The 21,780-nt window shown below is 33.1% G+C and overlaps 1 protein-coding gene and 1 long non-coding RNA gene across 2 annotated transcripts; both read right to left on the bottom strand.

Moving 5' to 3' along the window:
* Positions 1-1,191: 1,191 nt before the first annotated feature.
* LOC120160087 lies at positions 1,192-1,687 on the bottom strand. Its single transcript, XR_005519408.1, has 3 exons — positions 1,644-1,687; positions 1,449-1,501; positions 1,192-1,323 (listed from the first exon to the last, which is right to left on the bottom strand). It is a non-coding gene; the product is annotated as an uncharacterized LOC120160087 (long non-coding RNA).
* Positions 1,688-2,848: 1,161 nt separating this feature from the next.
* Positions 2,849-3,811, bottom strand: LOC120160100 (uncharacterized mitochondrial protein AtMg00810-like). The gene is made up of 2 exons (XM_039170542.1): positions 3,729-3,811; positions 2,849-3,527 (listed from the first exon to the last, which is right to left on the bottom strand). Exons 1-2 carry the CDS (start codon positions 3,809-3,811, stop codon positions 2,849-2,851), a joined length of 762 nt encoding a protein of 253 aa, XP_039026473.1.
* Positions 3,812-21,780: the final 17,969 nt, after the last annotated feature.

Raw genomic sequence — 21,780 nt, 5'->3', positions numbered from 1 at the left:
TTACTTTTTAATCCTTACTCCATTTTCTTATATAATTTTTTATATCTTTTATATCCTTAAAAGCAATCATTTGCCTTTTCAAGTGAACATTTCAAGTAAACCTTTAGACCTCTGCAATTCATGATATTCGAACTTAGAACTTCATAACATCGATTTTTTATCGAAAGTGACGTGGTTCGTACAACTTTTTTAAACTGTCGGATAGTGTAAACTTAAAATTAATATTTTAACTAAATTTCATTCTTAGGTTTTTTTTCTATCTTAGTTTTCTCTTCTAATTTTCTCTCATCGATAAGTTGTTTATCTCATTTTTTTTGTCTTTGTAGATCGGCGTAACATCAATTTTAATGTTAGTTGCCGACAACCTGTATTTTTTATTGTCCTTTTATTTTCTTTAATTTTTTTTATTTTTAATAAGTCTACTTGTATGACACGTTTTCTTCTAATTTTTCGCATGTTGATCGTCGTTTTCATTTATCATTTTCTAAGGGTTAATTAGACATCACCACGATAGATCAAGATGAGGTTTATCTGTTATATTGTTGATTAAAGGAGTGACGGTAGGTTTGGGTGGTTTGCACATTTCACGTCGCTCGAGTCTTATTTATAATTTGTCTATGGTCTTTTAGTAGGTTGATCCCCTTTTGTAGTTCATTTGTAAATACGATCAGATCTGCTTGTATCTATATTTGTTCGAGTTTTCTTGGTTAGATTTTAATCTTTCCTTGTATAGTCTTTATGTGATCTTAAGTTGCTAGTTTTGTTTCAAAGATTATATGAAATTGTCCTAATTATGTGCTTAATTTAGATTATAACTGTAAATCTTTATTGTAATTTAGGATATTTATTATTTTAAATAAAATTAGTGATTTTTTTTAAAATAATATACATAATAATATAAAAGTAGAACAACACTTGATTCTTTAATCTCATTATATAATTATGGCAGGCAAAGGCAATAATAGCCAGGGATACACCTCAACAACACGATAGTTTAAGAACATAATAGTAATAATGCACCCACTGAGTACGGTTTTTAATTGTACTTCAAATATATTATTGTGATTATTTTATTATATTCTTTTTTTCTGCTCTAAATAAGAACTCATGATCATCAAAACCTCTGAAAAGAGTTCACTTGATATATAATATATATATATATATATATATATAATATATATATATATATATTCAGGGTTTCCCAGGTTTTCTCCTTGGTTCGTGCTTAGTATTAGCGCCTGTATCATCATAATCCAACATTGCACCCGTCAACAGCTTTCTTGATGATGAACTCATTTGGATCTTCTCATTCCCACCTTTCATCTAATAATTAAATTATAATGATTAAAACCAACAACATTTCCGAATAATTAAATAACGTACGTACATTATCTGCATCTTTGCATGTATATGTTAATCCCAAAGCTCGAGAAAGAAAAAGAATATACCTGTTGATGAAGTGAGTAATATTTAGCCTGCATTCCACCTTGAAACCCTAGGCCTGCCAACAACAGTCACTGTGATCAGTGGTTCAGTAAAGAGATTAATGTACCCCAAGGATTGAAATAACTGGTGCAATGTAAGGGTAATTAGTCGTAGAATATGAGGAAAAATGCATTTGCAGTGAGTGGAGTGTTGATTACCATGAGAGAAAGGGAGGAATAAGAGCAAAGAGAGCAGAAGAAAAGCGTTGAAGCGAAGAGGTGACATGAGTGATGATCAAGTGAAATACTTGAGTTAGTAATGGAAGAAGGTGTGGCTTTATAGGCGTGGTTGGTAGCTGTTGTCATGGCGCACACACCATTCCCACCCAATACCAACACAGCATCATCATGAGATGTATTACCACTTCTTTTCCCCACAATTTACTTAAGTCAACTCCTTTGTTTGTCATTTCCCAAACAAAGGTTTTTATTTTTATTATATTTAATTGAAGGTAGCCACGAGTTAGAGGTGACAATCAGATCATTTTAATCGGGTTTAGTTCGGGTCATTTCAAGTCAATTTATTTTAGGTCTAGATTATGTTCGATTTAAGTTTGAGTCAAATTGAGTTATTTTAAGTTCGAATTTAGTTCGAGACTACGGTAAGTTAGGTCGAATTGAGTATCAGGGTTAATCGATATCGAATATGTTGATTTTTGGATTAGTATTAGATCGATCAATTTTTTATTTGAGTCAATATCAAATCGGTCGATTTTTGGATCAGATCAATATCAAATCAGTCACTTTTAGAGTCGGACCAATATCATACCAGTCGTTTTTCGGTTTGTGTGCACTTTCAGATCTATAAGTTAAGTTTGTTTGAGTTGAATATGATTCTAATCAAGTATATATAACATTATTGATAATTCTTATAATAAAACATGTTGTGCCTATAAGATGTGTTAAAGTGTTAAAAATAAGACACGATATTTGGGTAAAATTATCTTTTATTCCTCAACTTACAATTTACAACAAATAAGTCATATTTATACACAAAGTAACTGCCATAACTAACTCAATAACTAAAAGCTAACAAACTAACAAATTGTACAACTAAACTAAACTAGTTAACATTTTCTACACTCCCCCTTAAGTTGGTGGTTAAAAAAATGTCTTTAAACCCCAACTTGGAAACCATATACTCATGTTGATGTACACCCAAGGCTTTGATCATCAAGTCTGGTTGTTGTTCCTCTGTTTTGATGTGTTCAGTTTGTATCAAACCTTTTTGAATTTTTTTCTCTAACAAAATGACAATCTATTTCAATATTGGTTCTCTCATGGAAAACCGGATTAGCTGCTATCTGCAAGGCTGCTTTACCGTCACACATCAGCTTAGTTGGTTCCATACTCTTCAAACCCAACTAAGTCAGAAAACCTTTCAACAGTACTAGTTCAGTAGTTGTTCCTGTCATGCTTCTATATTCTGCTTCAGCAGAGGAGCGTGCAACAGTGTTTTGTTTTTTAGACTTCCAAGAGATCAGAGACATTCCAAGTTTACTGCAAAAACCTGTTACAGATCTTCTAGTCATTGGACAAACATCCCAGTCAGAATCAAAATAAGTAAACAACTTGCATTCACTTGTTGCACTTAATAAAATCCCCTGAACTAGATTTTTCTTAATGTATTTTACCACTCTTAATGCAATCTCAAGATGGGATTGCTTTCGTTTATGCATAAACTGACTTAGAAAATGTATTGCATAAGCAATATTTGGCCTTGTGTGAGTAAGATATATCAGTCTACCTATAAGCCTCTGAAAAACAGACTTATTTTGTAACAATTGCTCATATCCACAAAGTGTTTCATCATATTCAGCTGTAGTGAGCTTCTTGTTTTGCTCTAAAGGAGTCATAGCTGTTTTAGCTTCCCCTGTTCCATTTTCTTCAATCAGTTCTAAAGCATACTTTCGTTGATTCAACACAATCCCTTCTTTTGACCTTAGAACCTCCAATCCTAGAAAGTATTTCAACTCTCCAAGATCCTTCATTTTGAAGCTCCCATTCAAAATATACTTAAGTTCCATTATCATTACTTCATTGCTGCCAGTAATTAAAAGGCCATCAACATAAACCAGCAAGACAACTATATCATTCCCTTGTTGTTTTATAAAAATTAAATAATCATACTTTCTCTGCGTGTAACTAGCTGTAAGTAATTCTTCTATTAGCTTCAAGTTCCATTGCTTAGAAGCATGTTTCAATCCATAAAGTGATTTATGCAGCCTACAAACCTTAGATTACCCCTGGCTGTAAAAACCATCAGGAAGTTCAATATTGACTTCTTCAACTAAGTCACCTTGCAAAAATGCATTGTACACATCCATTTGATAAAGAGGCCAGGAAAAAAATAGAGGTAAGAATAGTTCGAACAATAACTAACTTAGCAACCGGAGAGAAGGTATCCACAAAGTCAACTCCTTCTCTTTGATTGAACCCTTTAGCAACAAGGTGAGCTTTGAAACGCTCAACATCTGCATTGGCCTTGTACTTAATTATGTACACCCATTTACATCATATTGGAACTTTCCCTGAAGGTAGAGTAACTACATACCAAGTGTTATTTGACTCCAAAGCATCAATGTCTTCCTTCATGGCTTGGATCCACAAAGGGTTGGTAATGGCTTCAGCATAGGTTTTAGGTTCAATTAAATGAGAAGTAGATGATAAGAAACTCTGAGTTTTGGAAGGTAAATGAAAATAAGAAATGAAATTGGAAATAGGATACTTAATTTGAAGAGATGAATATTGGTAGGATTGAACACAATCATGTAACCAATTAAGAGGTTTGACAACCATAATAGATTTTTTTTGAGGTGGACACTAATTTGAGGTTCAATAGGTGAACTAAGAGGACTAGTTGAGACTTGAGATAAAATAGAATGTACTAGAGGAGATGATGTAGAAATATCAAGAGTAAGAAAGTCAGAATCATCAACAATAGGATGAGCAGGGGAAAAATGAGAAGACTTGTTGATTGGAAATGCAAAAGGAAACACAGTCTCATGAAAGACCACATCATGATTGACAAAAAACACTTTGTATGAAGATCAAAAAATAGATAGCCCTTTTGAGTTGATGAATAACCCATAAAGACAGAAGGTAAGGTCTTTGGTGAAATTTTTTCCTTATAGTTAACTTTAGTTGCATAGCAAAGACAACCAAACATTCTTAGATGAGAAAAATCAGGTGATTTTTTATAAAAGACTTCAAAAGGTCTTTTCCAATTTAAGACAGCAGTAGGAAGCCTGATAATGATATAACAGGCTGTTAAAACACACTCACCCCAAAATTTTACAGGCACATGAGAGTGAAAACGAAGAGCACAGGCTACCTCTAAAAGATGTTTTTGCTTACGCTCAACAACCCCATTTTACTGGGGTGTATGAACACATGAGCTTTGGTGAATGATTCCAAGAGATGAGAAAAGTTTCAGAACAATGATCACTAAAAAACTCAACACCATTATCACTACGAATATACTTAACTGAAGTAGAATGATGATTTTGCACAAGAGTAAAAATTTGTTTGAGAAAAAAGATTGCATCACTCTTAAGTCTCAACAAAATAAACCCAAGACATTCTAGTATGATCATCTACAATAGTAAAAAAAGATCGATGGCCACTATGTGTTGAGATTCTATAGGGACCCCACAAGTCAATATGAATTAAATCAAAAGGTTTAAGAGATTGAAAAGAACTAATAGAAAAATGTAACCTTGACTATTTTGCAAGAGGAAAAACAAAACATTGTTTAACAGAGTTTTCATTCAAGGGAATAGAGCATAAAAAGGAGTCTTATGCATTTTAACAATAGTGACATGCCTTAAACGTGCATGCCAAAGCATTGTATTATTAACAGTAGAAGCAGACATACAACCAGAATCAGACTTACATACTAAGGATGACAAAACATAATTACAATGCTTAGAAAACAAACCAAAAACAAGATCCTTTGAATAAAAAACATAGAGACCACGAGACTCCCTACCAATCCCCCTTATCTTCCCAGTGAAGAGATCCTGCAAAATGCAAAAATGAGGATAGAAAACAATGCTACAATTTAGGTCTTTGGTAAGTTTTGATACTGATAACAAATCATGGTGAAAGTTAGGTACAAACAACACATTGGGAATAACATCAGCTGACTTAAAACAAAAACTACCAGTGTGTGTAATAGGCACAATTTTACCATTAGGTAAATGAACACAAGGAGAACTAGAATAACATGAAGTGAGAGATTTCAAACAATGGATATCAGACACCATATATTATCAATAGCACCTGTATCAAGTATCCAATGCACATATACAAAGTGATTAGGTGAACAATTAGAAACAATACCTGCTAAGTTGACTGCTGTATCAACCGAGGGAGGTTTATTCAGAAGCTCAAGAATATGATTATACTGAGCTGTGGTGAAAACCGGAGCAACATGAATATTACTAGAATCACCAGAACGTGATTCATGATCAGAATCATTCAATAAGTTGTTGGTAGCAAGAGAAGCCTGAGAACCCTTCTTCTTAGTGAATTTAAAATTAGGAGGAAAACCATTTAAACGATAACAACTTTCACACTTATGCCCTTTATCTTGTAGAAATCACAAACTCCATTAAGACACATTCGATCATAATTTCTAGAAGCACTAGAATACATTGCAGTCACTCCTGAAACACCAGATAGCTGAACTCGTTGTGATTCTTCTTGCACAATCATAGAATAGGCTTGATTAACAATTGGCAAAGGTTGCATAAACAAAACTTGACTGTGAATTGTTGAATACATATCGTTAAGACCCATAAGAAACTGTAACAATTTTTGATGGGCAAGATGCTTAGAGTTTTGTTGAGAAGCATCACAATTGCAAGTTGAAAAAGGAACTAAAGCATGATACTCATCCCACAACAGCTTTAACCGAGTGAAATAAGTTGAAACAGTTGAATCACCTTGAGATAAAGTTGCAATTTCTCGATGCAAGAAAAAATTCGAGATCCATCAACCATATCAAATCGCTCCTTCAAATAAGTCCATACTTGAGCAGCACTTGAAGCAAAGACAATTCCAGCAAAAATATCACTGCTCATCTTGTTGAGAATCTAGGATAGGATAAACGCATTACAACGTTCCCATTGAGAATACAAGAACTCATCATAATCCTCTTTGCAACAGGAACCATCAACAAAACCTAGCTTATTCTTTGCCAACAGCGCAATCTTCATAGAACGACTCTAGATATTATAGTTGTCAATACCGACAAAGCGGTGAGAAACAAGAACACCACACGACGTATCAGACGGATGCAGGAACAAGGGGTGATTGAAATCGAGCATAGTGGTGTCAGAGGAATTTATTCCGTCGCAAGAAACCATCTGGCGAAAAAAGATATGGATTAACCGGGAATGAAAGAATATAGGTTGAAGGAAAATGGGCAGATATGAAAACGGCCCAACGAACCAGCTGGGCTAAACTGATACCAAGTTAAGAATAAGACCTGATATTTGGGTAAAATTATCTTTTATTCCTCAACTTACAATTTACAACAAATAAGTCCTATTTATACACAAAGCAACTACCATAACTAACTCAATAACTAAAAGCTAACAAACTGTACATATAAGCTAAACTAGTTAACACTTTCTACATAAAGTTGAGTATGAATTTAATCGAAGCCTAATTTCATTCAAAATTCAATTACCATTCAGGGATGATAATTTGATTGAGCTTGACCCAATAAAACGTGTTAGAATTTGTAATTTTTTATATATTTATATAGCCCGAAAAGTTTACGGTACAACCTATTTGGTGGAGAAAAAATCAATTATAAATGTTATTCTCAATTTAAAATTTTAATTAGATCTTTACTGTTTAATTATAAATAAAATATTTTTAGTTAATTTAAAAAATATATAATAATTATATTTAAATGAATATTAATTTAAATAGTCTATAAATGATATTATGTCGTTGATAATATTTTAATTTTAAAATATAAAAAGATTTATATTGCAGAAATTAACTATTTGTGTGTTTGTGTGTATATATATATATTAAAGCTATTTGTATATTCAATTTAAGTAATTGCTTTTTCTAATGGATAGAAAAATTAAAATGATTTGAAAATTAATTTAATAGCTTTAAAAAATTATTTAATTTGTTTCAAAGTAAAATATTAAATTAATAAATTATAATTGGATTTAAATGGTTTAAAAATTAATTTAGTAATTATGAATAATTATTTAATGGAGTCCAACATAGATATTAAAGTAATAACTTATTATTAAATTAATGAAATTGGAATCTTAAAATAAAAATTAAATAAGTTTTACCTAAATCTTAAGGCTATAAAGTTGTTATTTTACGAAATTAGAATTGAATAATAAAAAATTATTTAAGGGAGCAAAATTAATATTATCATAATTAATTATTTCATTAATCAAGGATTAAAATTAATTTAAATTTATTTTAATTGTTGGATATTTAATTGGGTATTTAAATTTTAACCTTCAATATTTAGTTAATAAAATTAAATAAATCAAATTCAAATAAAATAAATAATTAAAATAATAAATAATAAAAAAGAAAATATACAAAGTTAGATTTTAAACTAATCATTTTATTATTATCACATTGTTAAAAAAATAAATAAAAATAAATTATTCATTCACTTTGATTCAATTATCAAATTAAAATCATGCCGATATTCGATGATCAGATTTGAATAAATTAAATTTGAATTACTTTTGATTCGAGTCTATATCAATTAAGCTAAAATTCATAACGATTTTAATTCGATTATATTCATTTCATATTTTGCTCAATTGAATCTATATCACATTTTAAATCGTTTAGCTAAATTCAAATAATTAGATTTAGATCAAATTTCCTACAACCGTGTTATTAGCCCATAAGTTTTGTAAAACATATTAATAAAAGCCGCATTTTATTTTTGAGACTTATTTAAAAGAAGTTTAAAAGAGTTATGCAATTTTAATATTTCATGTATTCTAATAAAACTATCTTTTATTAGTTTTTTATAATTAATTTTTTTAAAATTTTAATCATGATTATTTTAAATAATTTTTTTAACAATGGTAATAGGATTTCATTAATAAAACAATGGAATGGATCAAAATACAACGTACCCAAGCATAGAGAGAAAAATGGGGATAATAGTCCCAAGAAAACTCATACAAAAACAAAAATGTTAAACTAAAAGATACGAAGAAAAACGAAATATTCTCTTGAGAATGACAACAAACATAAAAAGAACTCAGTAAATATCATAAAAACTCCTTATCTTTGTCGAACGAGATGCTTTACGAAATGATAAATGAGTGGTGAGCGAACCGAACTATCTGGTACGCTGTTTTGCTACACAATTCTGATTATATAGACAAACAACCTTTTACCAAAGAGAATATCTGACTATACATGACTACCTACAAACCAAATAGAAAACAAATATCGTAAGGGTCTTTGTGCGAGCACCATAATGATCGCAAAGGTATGCAAAAAGAGTACCAAAAGTCATAAGAAAACATGGCATAAGAGCAGAGAAAATTATGTCAAAGGAAAAGAGATTCTTATTAAAAATTGAAAAAAAACTCAAGAAAAAAGAAAAACAAATGACATAGTATTAAAAATTAAAAGAACTTATAATCACTAACGGCCAAGAACCAACATCAAGATTGGTGTTTTCATCAACTAAACAAAAATTAAAGTAAGGCGAGGCGACCAGAATTGAAGTAATTCCAAGCGGCAGCGGCGGGTTTCGACGAATCTTCATACGTTTGATCCAGTCGAACGGCGACCGATCTTGGTGAGGGGTAAGAGGAATTTCGGTTAGGGCGAGGCGACATTTATTTTGGGGGTAGCAGCGCCAGCTAAGGTGGTATGACAACGACAAAATCGGGGGGAAATGGGAGTCCGCGGGGTTAGGGATTTTGGGGGAAATTGGGGAAATTTTTTGGGGGTTTTGGTTCTAACCAATCAGGGGAATTTTAACCGATTTATTTTTCACCATTAACAGAAAATGGACAAATTATGGACTAGGTCCCTATATTTTCTGTAACTTCCTAAATCTACTAATAAGTTTCAAAAACTATAATTTGACCCCTATTTTGGGGTGTGACAATTCTCCCCTCCTTAAAAGAATTTTGTCATCGAAATTAACTCCAAGTCACATAAATGCATACGTGAAGCTTTCAGAAACTCTTCATTATCTTCAAGTAGATTTTACAGAAGTAAATGTCCTCTACTAATCCTTAACCATCTGAGTATACATCATCAGAACTCACCCTCATTCCAATAAAAGAAGTTAAACAGAGTTATCCATGTGGAATCAATTCAACCTTGGCTACGAGGTTAGATTCATAAAGTGGTAACATATTCAATTTCATTTCTGGAGTCGGGTTAAAATTTCTCGGATGGATAATTCTCACATTACTCAAGAGGTACTATACAAAATTTAGAAAAATGTTAATGTATCCCTTTATGCATAGGTCGAGCCCTAACGGATAGAAAATTTATGATAGCTCGTTTCAGAGAGAGACTCAACCTTGGAGTTCCGACTTAGAGAAGTACAATTATAGTCTAGGGGCATGTACTGACCAGACGACTAGTTTTGTTTTTAATTATTAGATTGTATGTTATAGTTAATTTTATTTTGTATTAATTATTGATATAATTTTAACTTTATGCATGTAATTTGGGTAGATTCGAATAAAAATATGAAGGAAAATTTAAAGGTTTGGTGAATTTTTTTTAGATAAAACAAGTTGACTTAGTTTTTAATTAAAATATTTTTATTTTATTTGTATATATTATTTTAAGTTATTTAGAATCTCGAATTTAAATTATATGTTTGATTTTTGTTTAGAATTTTTTAGCGGTTTTCAAGTAAATGTAAAAAAAATCATAGCAATATAATATAATTAGTATTTTCTATAATATGATAGTGATACTTAATTGAAGAAAAAAATATTATTATGTTAAAATGAAGGAAAAATATATTTTTTAAGGGTATGCTTGTTTGTTTGTAAGTAGTTTATTGTTTTAAAAATTATTATATTTTATAGTATATGGTAATTAAAGATTAATTTCGTAAGTAATATTATATTATATTTTTATTGTTATTCATTAGTTGAAATTATGAATAATATTTATGTTAGTAGTATAGTTATTTTGATTTGTGTATTCTGGTTCAAAAATATATATTTTTGAACATGCAGATAAAATGAACAAGAAGTTTTTTACGATTGTCCAATACAATGTAGAAATATTGAAAACTGATGTTGGGGTTGTAAGCTCTATGAACATGATGTTTAAAAGGGACATCATGCTTCAAGAAATGAAGGAGATGATAAAAAAGAAAATTAGAGTTGAGATTGATAGTTTGCGATACAGATGTGATAGGGAAGTGGCAGCAGATTGATAAACGTTGCTCTCATTGAAAACTCAAACCTAGAAAGCTCTAGACTCGATTCTGAAATGAAGAGGATGAATGGGGAAGGTGGTGGCAACATCTAGGGTTCTTTAGGGTATCTTTTATGTGTTGGAATCAAGGCAAGAACAAGAAAAACAAAAGATAAAGAACTAGAAAATAAAGTAAGATAATAAAGAAATCAAAATATCTCCCTTATGAATGTGGACGATAAACATGATTGGTGGTGAGGATGAATTTGTGAAAAATAGATGGATAGTTGTCCTACAGACCCTCCTTATCACAATTAATTATGTAAACTCGATAATCGACTCTAACCAGCCTTCCTAATCGTAATGAAAAGGCAAATCGGAGTGTGAAGATCTCCCTCTCAAGAACTCTCAAGAACATAAAAGAAAAGAAGCCTCAAAGAAACAAATGTACTCACATTGTATTGAAAAGAATAAAACTTGATTGATTACAATGGTAGGATGAGCATTCTTTATATAGGAAAAATGAGTCATGGTCCTAACACAACTAAAGAATAAAATAACAATAAAATAATAATTGAAGTCTATCCTAATCCAAGATATGTGGGTTGCATCAATATGGACCCTTGATGTAGTGTTTGATAGAATGGTAGTGATGAAAACTAGGAATTTGAATGCATGACTTGTTCCTCAGCCGTTGGATGTGATGAATGGTCCAAATCGATCTTCTAGAAGGTGGTGGCTTGGAGAATAAGATGAGGGTTGCTAGGGTTTTGTCATTATAAGAAAATTACCATTATAATCTTTACTTAAAGTATCCTTAATATGAAAATATTGAAAATTCATAATAATCTCGTATAGGGATTTCTACACGCACTATCTTCACTAAAATAGGCATATCTTGAGTTATCGATATCATATTGATACGATTTAAGAACTGTTAGAAAGCTAAGAGATATCCGGTCATATCTCCAGAAGACATGCCAACCGAATAAGATCAGGATTTCATTCAAAAAGTAGTCATAAGTATGTTATATTGCTATTATTCTTTTCCAAGGCTTGTTCATGTGGATCAATTGGAAGTGCTAGTCCATCTTCCTTTGATGTGAGCCTTGTCTCGAAATGGTTTTCCGAAAGGGGAAGATCATGTTTCGATATAATTTGATGATCGGATAATAATAAAATATGGTTCGAGGAGCCACCACCAATCTTTGATTAGGGTATGATTGGGAACCCAAAAATATTTGTTATTTTAAAAATATTCATTTTAATTAAAACAACAAATTTGTGGTATGCGTTACCAAAATTTGAGTTCGGGAGTCAGTTACGTGTGGAGAAGGATTAGCACCCCCACAATGTCCTAAATTGGTACCTAGTTGATTAATTAGTTGCCTTTGTAATGAAATTTAAGAATTCAAGTCTAATTTAATTCAAGGTCACATACAAGTAATATCCTTTGAATTTTAAGACGAAGCACAATAATATTTAATTATTTCCTATCAAGAAGAATCGACCTCTCATACCTTAAAGCAACTGATTCTTACTCCAATCGAAATAAAGAAATATTAAAATTCCATTCTAAAGTTCATTATTAATCCAAGATAACAACACGAAATAATTCTAAGAGAGAAAATGATAATATCTAATTATTTCCAATCGAGAATAAATGACCTCTCATGCCTTAAAGCAGTCATTTATTACTCTAATTGAAATGAAGAGATATCACTATTTCGTCTTAAAATTCAATATTGATTCGAGTGAAAAACGATAATATATAATGATTTTCAATCGAGAATAAATGACCTCTTATGCCCTAAAGTAGTCATTTATTACTCCAATCGAAATGAAGAGACATCACTATTCCTTCTTAAAAATGATTATTGATTCGAGAGAGAAACTAGCAATATCTAATTATTTCCAATCGAGAATAAATGACCTCTCATGCCTTAAAGCAGTCATTTATTGCTTCATCCGAAACAAAGAGATATTACTATTTTCAATATCGATTCGAGTGTTACTACTTTGAAAACCCATTGAAAAACACATGCAAAAATAAAACAAATTAAAAGAAATCATCAAAAGTAACTTTCTTATACGTTAAGACAATCACTTTAAGACAACATTAAAATGAACGAATATTACCTTTAGTCAATTTATTTCGATTCGAGTCAAGAAATGCTTCTGAGGGTATCATGCAAAATTAATTTATGATTAAAATGAAATAACATGCAAGCCATCATGCAAAAATAAAAATAAATAAAATGAAAATAGGACTAAAATATAAACAATCAAAACCATCATGTATAAATTAAAACAAAATAAAGTACAAAAGTGACTAAAATGATTATTTTTAAAATTAAATGCTAAAATTACAAAGAATAAAAGTAAATAAAACATGGGGACCAAATTAAAATGAAATAAAATTGCTTGGCCAAAATAAATTAAATAAAAAAACATATTATAGTTCGAAATATAAACATGTAGAAACCACAAGGACTATTTCACAATTATTCCTTTTTTATAAGCCTAAAACATGCATTTGAATAAAAATGGGTAAATTACCTAATTAGTCCGGAAGTATTTAAAAAAATTAAATCATCACTAAACATGCCTAAACTGTAAAACCACGCTAAACATAGAGGGATTAAAACAAAAATAACCCTAAAAATATATAACATGCACAAAAATGGGTAAATTATAGAATCGGTCCTTACAGGTGACTAACATACAAAAATACACTAAAGTTAGGGGGACTAAACAACATCTAAACCAAAAATTACAAAGCATGTATGAAAGTGTATAAATATCAAAACCGGTCCTTACAGATGACCATTTTGCAAAAACACGCTCAAATTAGGGGGACATAAGTGTAATTTCCCCCTAAATTTTTCTATAAATACAACTTTTAGTTTTTTTTTCATTTTAAACCAAAAAAAACCTCAAAAGCTCTCCACTCTTTCTTATCTTCTCTTCGGCTGATCTACTGTCGGCCGCCTCACACTTCCTCCGACCACCGTTCTGGCTATCGCACACGGCGGTCAGACCCTCCAAATCGACCCAAAAGCCTCCTAACACTCATATCTACCTCCCCAAACTCAGATCCAAGGCTAAAACTACCTAAAAAGACCCTAAACAGCCCAAAAGCCCATCAACCCTTCGACTTTTCACCTTCCTACCGCTACGAAGACGAACTATCCATGGTTTGACTCCCCACAGAGGTACCTTTCTAGATCTAACCCTTTCTCTTTGTTTTTATTCATAAATATACGATTCTTTTTATTTTTTTTTCTTGATTTCTAAACTAAAAAAACAATGAAAATACCTTGAATGTTTTTCCGGTTTTTTGCTTGTATTTTTTTCAAAACCGAAAGGGGAACCTTTTGCGTGTTGTGAGTACTATAAAATTATATGCAATTAATGTGAAAGTATACACAATCGAACAAGAAATATAGTGATGAGTGAGTATCATCTCTACAGTGATTGGAAGGATCTTGAGTAAAGTTTATGCACAACTCTAAAGTAATTAAGTATAGCTAATGGTATTCATAAATGATTATGCCGAGGCAAATGAAATGTGTATATATGGTGGAAGGATAGTAATGTGAATGAGTAACAAAAGGAAATGTCATGGAAAAGAAAAATGGTAAAGATAGCAAATAAATGAAATAACTTGACAATCCTGACACGGGAAACTACTTCGGAAATGAGTGTTGGGGAATGATTTAAGGATGCTAAAACTTATCTCTCTAGTAGATTTAATTTATCTAAGCGTTACTTGCTAGACATGGTTTGCTAAAAGTGCTCCCGCTATCTTTGTTCAAATGAACCTAATAGAATAGAATGCCACGACATCTCCTCTCAGTCTCAACTATTGCAGCCTATGCTATTGATAAAAGCTACCCCTCTTAGTCGTTGAAATCCAATCTTAGTCTCTCTCAAGCACTAAGGGATGAGGATATAGTACTACCATGTCAGTTCTAAGCTTAAGAAAATACTACATCCCATTGCTTTTGTGGATCTTACTTGTTTTTCTCTCGAATACTCCAAGCATTAATGACTAAGTTTCTCTTAAACACCTAGCCTTCATCTAAGTAATGAACACTTTCATGCCTCCTACAAACTTAGAAGATGAAGCCTTCATAAGAAAAACAAGTAAATGTGAAAGATAAACTTTAATCTACCATTAAAACAAAATCTAGCATCCATAAAATCAACCCCACCAAATAAGGTTAGTTCATGGTGGGGCTCGAATATTCCATGAAATAAAACATTAAAAACCATTCGTTCCAAACAACCCAACTAAAATAAATGAAAGAAAATAAAAAAGGGATGGAGGAAAAAACCCTCGACGTGCGCTGCAGGAACTCTCATCGGCCACCACAAACCGCCATAACTCGCTAGCTCCTCTCGGACGCCTAGCTCGCCACTCCCTCGAGCTTTACTAATGGAAGAACACCTATAAAAATGGAGAAAGAAACACGGTGGAGAAGATGATGATTTTTCTATCTTGGTAACCTCCTATTTTCTTCCAAACACACTCTCTCTTGTGAGGTTTCCTTTAATAATAAAAATATCTAAGGGTGTTCTTGGTATTTTTTGCATTCAAAATACCTATCATCCCCAAATTCATTCTTTAGATGTAAAGCTTATCTCTACAGGTAGTAGTGAACCCCTTTAGGCGATTACAAGCAACAGAAACGTGCTTTGACAACTGTCATTTTCTGAAAATATTTTTTGTCCTTTTCTGCGCCAAAAATGCCAAGGCATTTCAATTTGCTTCAACAACATGTGATGTCATGGCATTCCTTCACAACTTACCCTTTTTGCTTGTTAGTTCCTGCACATCACTAAAAACCCCACATTCCTCATCATACAACACCTTAATAAAATAAAATAACATAGCCACCACAAATGAAATTATATGCAGCTACAGACTTCTAAAATGACCTATATGGACCCTAAAACAAACAATAACTTAATTGAAAAAAGTCTTAAAAGTAGTATTTTTACAGAGTTATCACACCCCCAAACTTAAGCTATTGCTTGTCCTCAAGTAATGGATAACAATTAACACAATGAAAATGCCATGGCAATTTTCAACAATAGGACAACAAGACAAAAATTGAATTTCAACCCTCAGAAAAATTGGCTTCAACATGCTAGACATATCAATAATTCAAGTACTTTTCCCTAGGTCAAGATTCTTTATGGTTGTGTGTGTGTGATTTTATCTAATCTATACTTAACAAATTTAGGCAATTTCTAATTGAGTTCCTAGTTTTTCCATGACATTTACTCATTTATTAAGCACATTTATACTCCCTTTTCACTTAAAACACATTTTATTTTATTATATATATATAATTATATTTTATTTTTTATGCTGCTATGAAGGGAGTCATCTCATCACACCTACCATCCAACGCTCTAGGTGAAAGGGAGCATATCTTTCACCCCTAAGCTAGTCAGGTAGAGTCATCCCATGACTACTTTCATCCACTCGTATGTGCGTGATTGCCATTTATTAAAGAGAGTTCCAGGCAATGCCACGACAAAGAGGAGTGTCCATCTACAACTATGCCGAAGCATTTATTCATAATTAAACAAAATTCAGACATAAGGGAGTTCTTAAACAGTGATTTATCATTTAAGAATAATACCGTATTTTAATGCCAAGGCTAACCGGAGTTTTTTTTATAAAAACTTCCTAAGGTCCATAAGTATATAGAACATACAAATCATGTAAGAATAAGTCATAAAACATCAAGCCCTATAGTCAGTTCTATCATTCTCAACAGTCATTTACATTCAATTTCTAGTCTAACAAGTTCATCATCATCAGGTATCATCAAAACACTTCATCTAACTGTCCTACCATTTGCTGATGCCATGTCATAATGTTATGCTAATAATATCATGCACATGTCTACAAAGAACACTACTTCCCCCAAACTTGAGAGAAGCATTGTCCTCAATGCTGAATAAAAACTAAGTTCAAACTAGACTACATGCTATGCAATTCAATGCAATGCAAGGTACCATGTCTTCCTAAGATGGTGGTGGAGTCGTATTGGCAGTGCTAGTAGTACTGCGCCTAGTGCACTTTCTCAGTGGGGTGGGGCTTGTGTCAGGGTTAGAATTGAGTTCAGTAAGTGGTGTGCTAGGGCCTTTAATGTTCATGGATATTGGGGTCTCCATATGCCCAACATATGTCTTCAGACATCATCTAGTTCTGCGTAAAAAAGGTTGAAGCGGCGTTTCTGTCTGGCTGGGTATCTCACTTGAAGGCTCATCAACATTATGGGTATCCTTGACTTTTCGGGCTCAGTTTGGGATTGAGGCAGAGACTTAGGTACTTGATTGGGCACCATACTGGGTTGATTGGGTTAACATCCTCTGGCTTGGGTGTACTGTCTTGCTGAGTGACATTTGGAAATGCCATGGCATCCTCAGATGTTGGCAAGATCACATCCAGGATGACTGGAAGATTATTAACCAAATGTGGGAGCATCTCCTTATAAATAGGTGCCACGACCGTGTCTTGTTGCTTGATATAGGCAAAGAAAATTGTTCCATCATTAGTTAGAGCCTCCATTTTCTCCCTCGTCTGATTTATTGATTTCTCGATTGTATCTAGCTTTGCTGTGGCATATTAGTTTGTAGCAGCCTATGAAGTTCCATCATCCTTGTCCTTGTTTAATCCCAATATCACGGGAAGCTTTGCATTAGTATTACCTTTCAACCCAGGTGAGATTTTATCATATTCATCATCCATAACACCATTCATCCTAAGTGGTTCCAGCCTTCACGAGGTCTTTATCTTGGAAAACATGCGTGGGACTTTGTTCTACTAAAAAGAAATAATATTAAAAATAAAAATAAAGAAATAAAACAAAGAAAAATAAATTAACAAACACTCACGACAAAACAAAATTTCTATAACATGAAAACTCCAAAATAGCATGAATTATTATAGCATTTTTTGTCGCGTTCAATTGGAGCATCAGTATAGACCAAAATGCTCTACACATATAACAGTGCCACCTTCAGTGTAAGTCGATAGAAGCCAATTTGTAGGACCTTTGCAGTAGTCCTCTCTCCTCTTGAGTGATCTCTACATAAAGCTAACTGATAGTGGAATAAGATCTCTTTTCGTTCCCCTTTTCTGTGGCATCTTTTAATTACTTGTGTAGCAAAGTCTTTGAAGAAGTAGGGGTCATCCCAGTGACAGTAGTGAACATCATGCATCAATCTGTTCTTGCCCTGGTTATTCAAGTACGAAAGTAAAACACCACTAACGAGAAAATTGATAATGTCAGTGTACCACGACAATGCTGTGGCAAATAATAATTTCTCATCAATGAATTTTTTCTTAATCTCCATTTTATTCCTTAGTTCTTTCACAATTTCTAACCTAGAAAAATGACAACTACTTGGGGGTTTAGGATGAGTAAATTCAATGAATCCAAAGGTTCAAATTTTGTACCTAGTCTAGCTATGAGTAAGCTAGACTGACTCATCTCCTTTGTAATATCCTTAAGCTCATCTTTGTCTTCTTCATCGATCTTCAAGTAATCACCAATGCCTGAAAAATTACCGTGGTAGATTCTGCAGCTTCCATTTGGTCATCAACTCCTGCTAGTGGGTTTTTCTTTTGCCGTGGCATTATTTTGCCTGCCATCATTGGGTTTACTCATTGAACCTTCAGCTTTGTTCTCCAGCGAAGGTGAGTCCTCTTGCAATTGAAATTCTTCATGCACAATCTCATATATGGGTTTCTTGAGTGTTCCCCCCCAAACTTAGCATCTTTGTAGATATGGGTGCCACTCCCTAAGGTGAATGTACTAAATTACTTTCTTCCTTTAGCCTTAGTGACTTCAGTATCACCAAGCAATCTGTCTGTTTGGTATTCTTGTAATGCCGTGGCAATTTGACCCACTTGCATTTCCAAAGCTCTCAAGGACAAATTATGTCTTTGCAACCATGCCGCTTGACTTTGTAATAATTCTTATTGACTCTTAATAGATGTGTCGTGATCTTGTAATAGAGCATTTGTAGTTGCCATAAAGTCTCGCATAGTGGCCTCTAGAGAACTTGTATAAGTGAAGATGTTGTCCCCTTATTAAAAGTATGCCATGGCATATTTATTTGAAAGGCTAGGGGCTCATCCATATACTACTGCTGAGTGAGATGACCAACATTATGAGCTCCTTGATTTTCCCATGAGAAATTGGGATGTTGACTCCATCATTGGTTGTAGGTATTGGAGTAATGGTTGTTATTGCTTCCATTGAAGTTTCTAACATAGTTGATGGACTTTTGATTATTCGGGCATTCACATTTATGGTGTTTACCATGGCATAACAAACATGCTGAGCTAGCAACCTTTACTTCTTTCACCTCATTAGAATGTAGCAAATTCTTCAACATATTGGTGATGGTAGAAAGATGGGCCAACACTGAATCTTCAGCTTCTAACTTGAATGTCCCTTATGCATTCTTTCTAGTTCCAAACCTTGAAGAGGGAAAATGGTAATCATGGTTAGCAATTCTATCAAGAATGTAAAAAGCCTCTTTAGGTGATTTGTCAAGCAAAATGCCATTTATCGAGGCATCTAACATCATCCTCTTGAGTGCATTGGCTCCATTGTAGAACATCACGACTTGAGTCCAGTCATTGAATCCATGGTTGGTACATTTGTGAATTAATATTTATAGTGGTCCCAACATTCATACATTAACTCGTCATCAGCATAATGAAAAGATGTTATGACATTCCTAAGATGGATGTTCATATTGGGTGGATTATGCTGTAGCAAAATATTTTTTTGCACAAATTAGCCTAAGACCTTATCAAGCCAGAAGGTAATCCATTGAGCCATGCCCTAGCGTGATCTTTCAAAGAATATGGAAATAACTTCAATTTTAGCACATCTTCATGCACACCTTGTTGTCGAAAGGAGGCACAGACCTCCAAAAATGATCGAACATGTTGCCTTGCATCCTCATGAGGAGCACCACCAAATTGTCCAATCAAGTCCTACATGTTGAACATAACCAATTTGAGCTTGAAGTGGGTTGTCTGAATCTTGGGAGCTACATTAACATGTTTTAGGTCAACCAAGGTAGGAGATAAGTGATCTCTAATAGTTCGTGGTTGAGCAGTATTCCCAGTATTTGGAATTGTCGTGACATTTAGAATTGCATGACCCTTCACCTGATTTTGAACAACATGAGCCTCAGGTTCAATATGAAATAATTGTTCTTTGGGTCTTTTATGGGTCATAGGACAATGTAACACCTGAAAAAGGTAAACACAAAAACAAGTAAATATGTTCAAAGAAAAGAAATAAAACGATGCAACAACTAAACTCAACATCGTTAATTGCCATTCCTCGGTAATGACGCTAAAAACTTGTTGCGTGTTGTCAGTACTAAATTATACACAATTAATGTGCAAGTATACACAATCGAACAAGTAATATTGTGATGAGTGAGTATCGTCTCCACTGGTATTGGAAGGATCTTGAGTAAAGTTTATGCTCTACTCTAAATTAATTAAGTATAACTAATGATATTCACAAATGATTATGCCGAGGCAAATGAAATGTGTATATATGGTGGAAGGATAGTAATGTGAATGAGTAACAAAAGGAAATGTCATGACAAAGGAAAATGGTAAAGATAGCAAATAAATGAAATAACTTGATAATCCTCACACGGGAAACTACTTCGGGAATAAGCGTTAGGGAATGGTTTAAGGATGCTAAAACTTATCTCTCTAGTAGATTTAATTTATCTAAGCATCACTTACTCGACAGGGTTTACTGAAAGTGCTCCCGCTATCTCTAGTCAAAGGAACCTAATAGAATAGAATGTCACAATATCTCCTCTCAGTCTCAACTATGATAACCTATGCTATTGATAAAAACTACCCCTCTTAGTCGTTGAAATCCTATCTTAGTCTCTCTCAAGCACTAAGGGATTAGGATATAGTACTACTATGTCGGTTATAAGCTTAAGAAAATACTACACCCCATTGCTTATGTGGATCTTACTTGTTTTTCTCTCGAATACTCTAAGCATTAATTACTAGGTTTCTCTCGAACACCTAGCCTTCATCTAAGTAATTGACACTCTCATGCCTCTTACAAACTTAGAAGATGAAGCCTTCATAAGCAAAATAATTAAATGCGAAAGATAAACTTTAATCTAACATTAAAACAAAGTCAAGCATCCATAAAATCAACCCCACCAAATTCCATGAAATAAAACATGAAAAATCTTTCATGCCAAATAACCGAACTAAAATAAATGAAAGAAAACAACAAAGAGATGGAGAAAAAAGCCCTCGACGCGCGTTGCCGGAGCTCTCCTCGGCCACCACGAATCACCTTATCTTGCTAGCTCATCTCGGACGCCTAGCTCGCCACTCCCTCGAGCTTCACCAATGGAGGAACACCCAAAAAAATGGGGGAAGAAAAACAGTGGAGAAGATGATGATTTTTCTAGCTTCGTAACCTCCTCTTTTCTTCCAATCTCTCTCTCTTGTGAGGTGTCCTTTAATAATAAAAATATTTAAGGGTATTCTTAGGATATTTACACTCAAAATACCTATCATAACCCCAAATTCATTCCTTGGGCGTGAAGCTTATCTCTACAGGTGGTAGTGGACCCCTTCAGGCGGTTAGAAGAAGCAAATACGTGTTTTGACAACTATCTTTTTGTGAAAAATATCTTTTTTCCTTTTCTACACCAAAATGCCAATGCATTTCAATCTACTTCGTTAACGTGTGATGTCATGATATTCCTTCATATCTTACCCTTTTTGCCTGTTATTTCATACGTATCACTAAAAACTACACCTTCCTCCTCATACAAC

The sequence above is a fragment of the Hibiscus syriacus genome, unplaced genomic scaffold (assembly GCF_006381635.1).
Source record: "Hibiscus syriacus cultivar Baekdansim isolate YM2019G1 unplaced genomic scaffold, ASM638163v2 tig00111390_pilon, whole genome shotgun sequence".
Lineage (NCBI taxonomy): Eukaryota > Viridiplantae > Streptophyta > Magnoliopsida > Malvales > Malvaceae > Hibiscus > Hibiscus syriacus.
The sequence above is the reverse complement of the archived record's forward strand: the minus strand, read 5'-3'. Positions and strand labels throughout refer to the sequence as shown.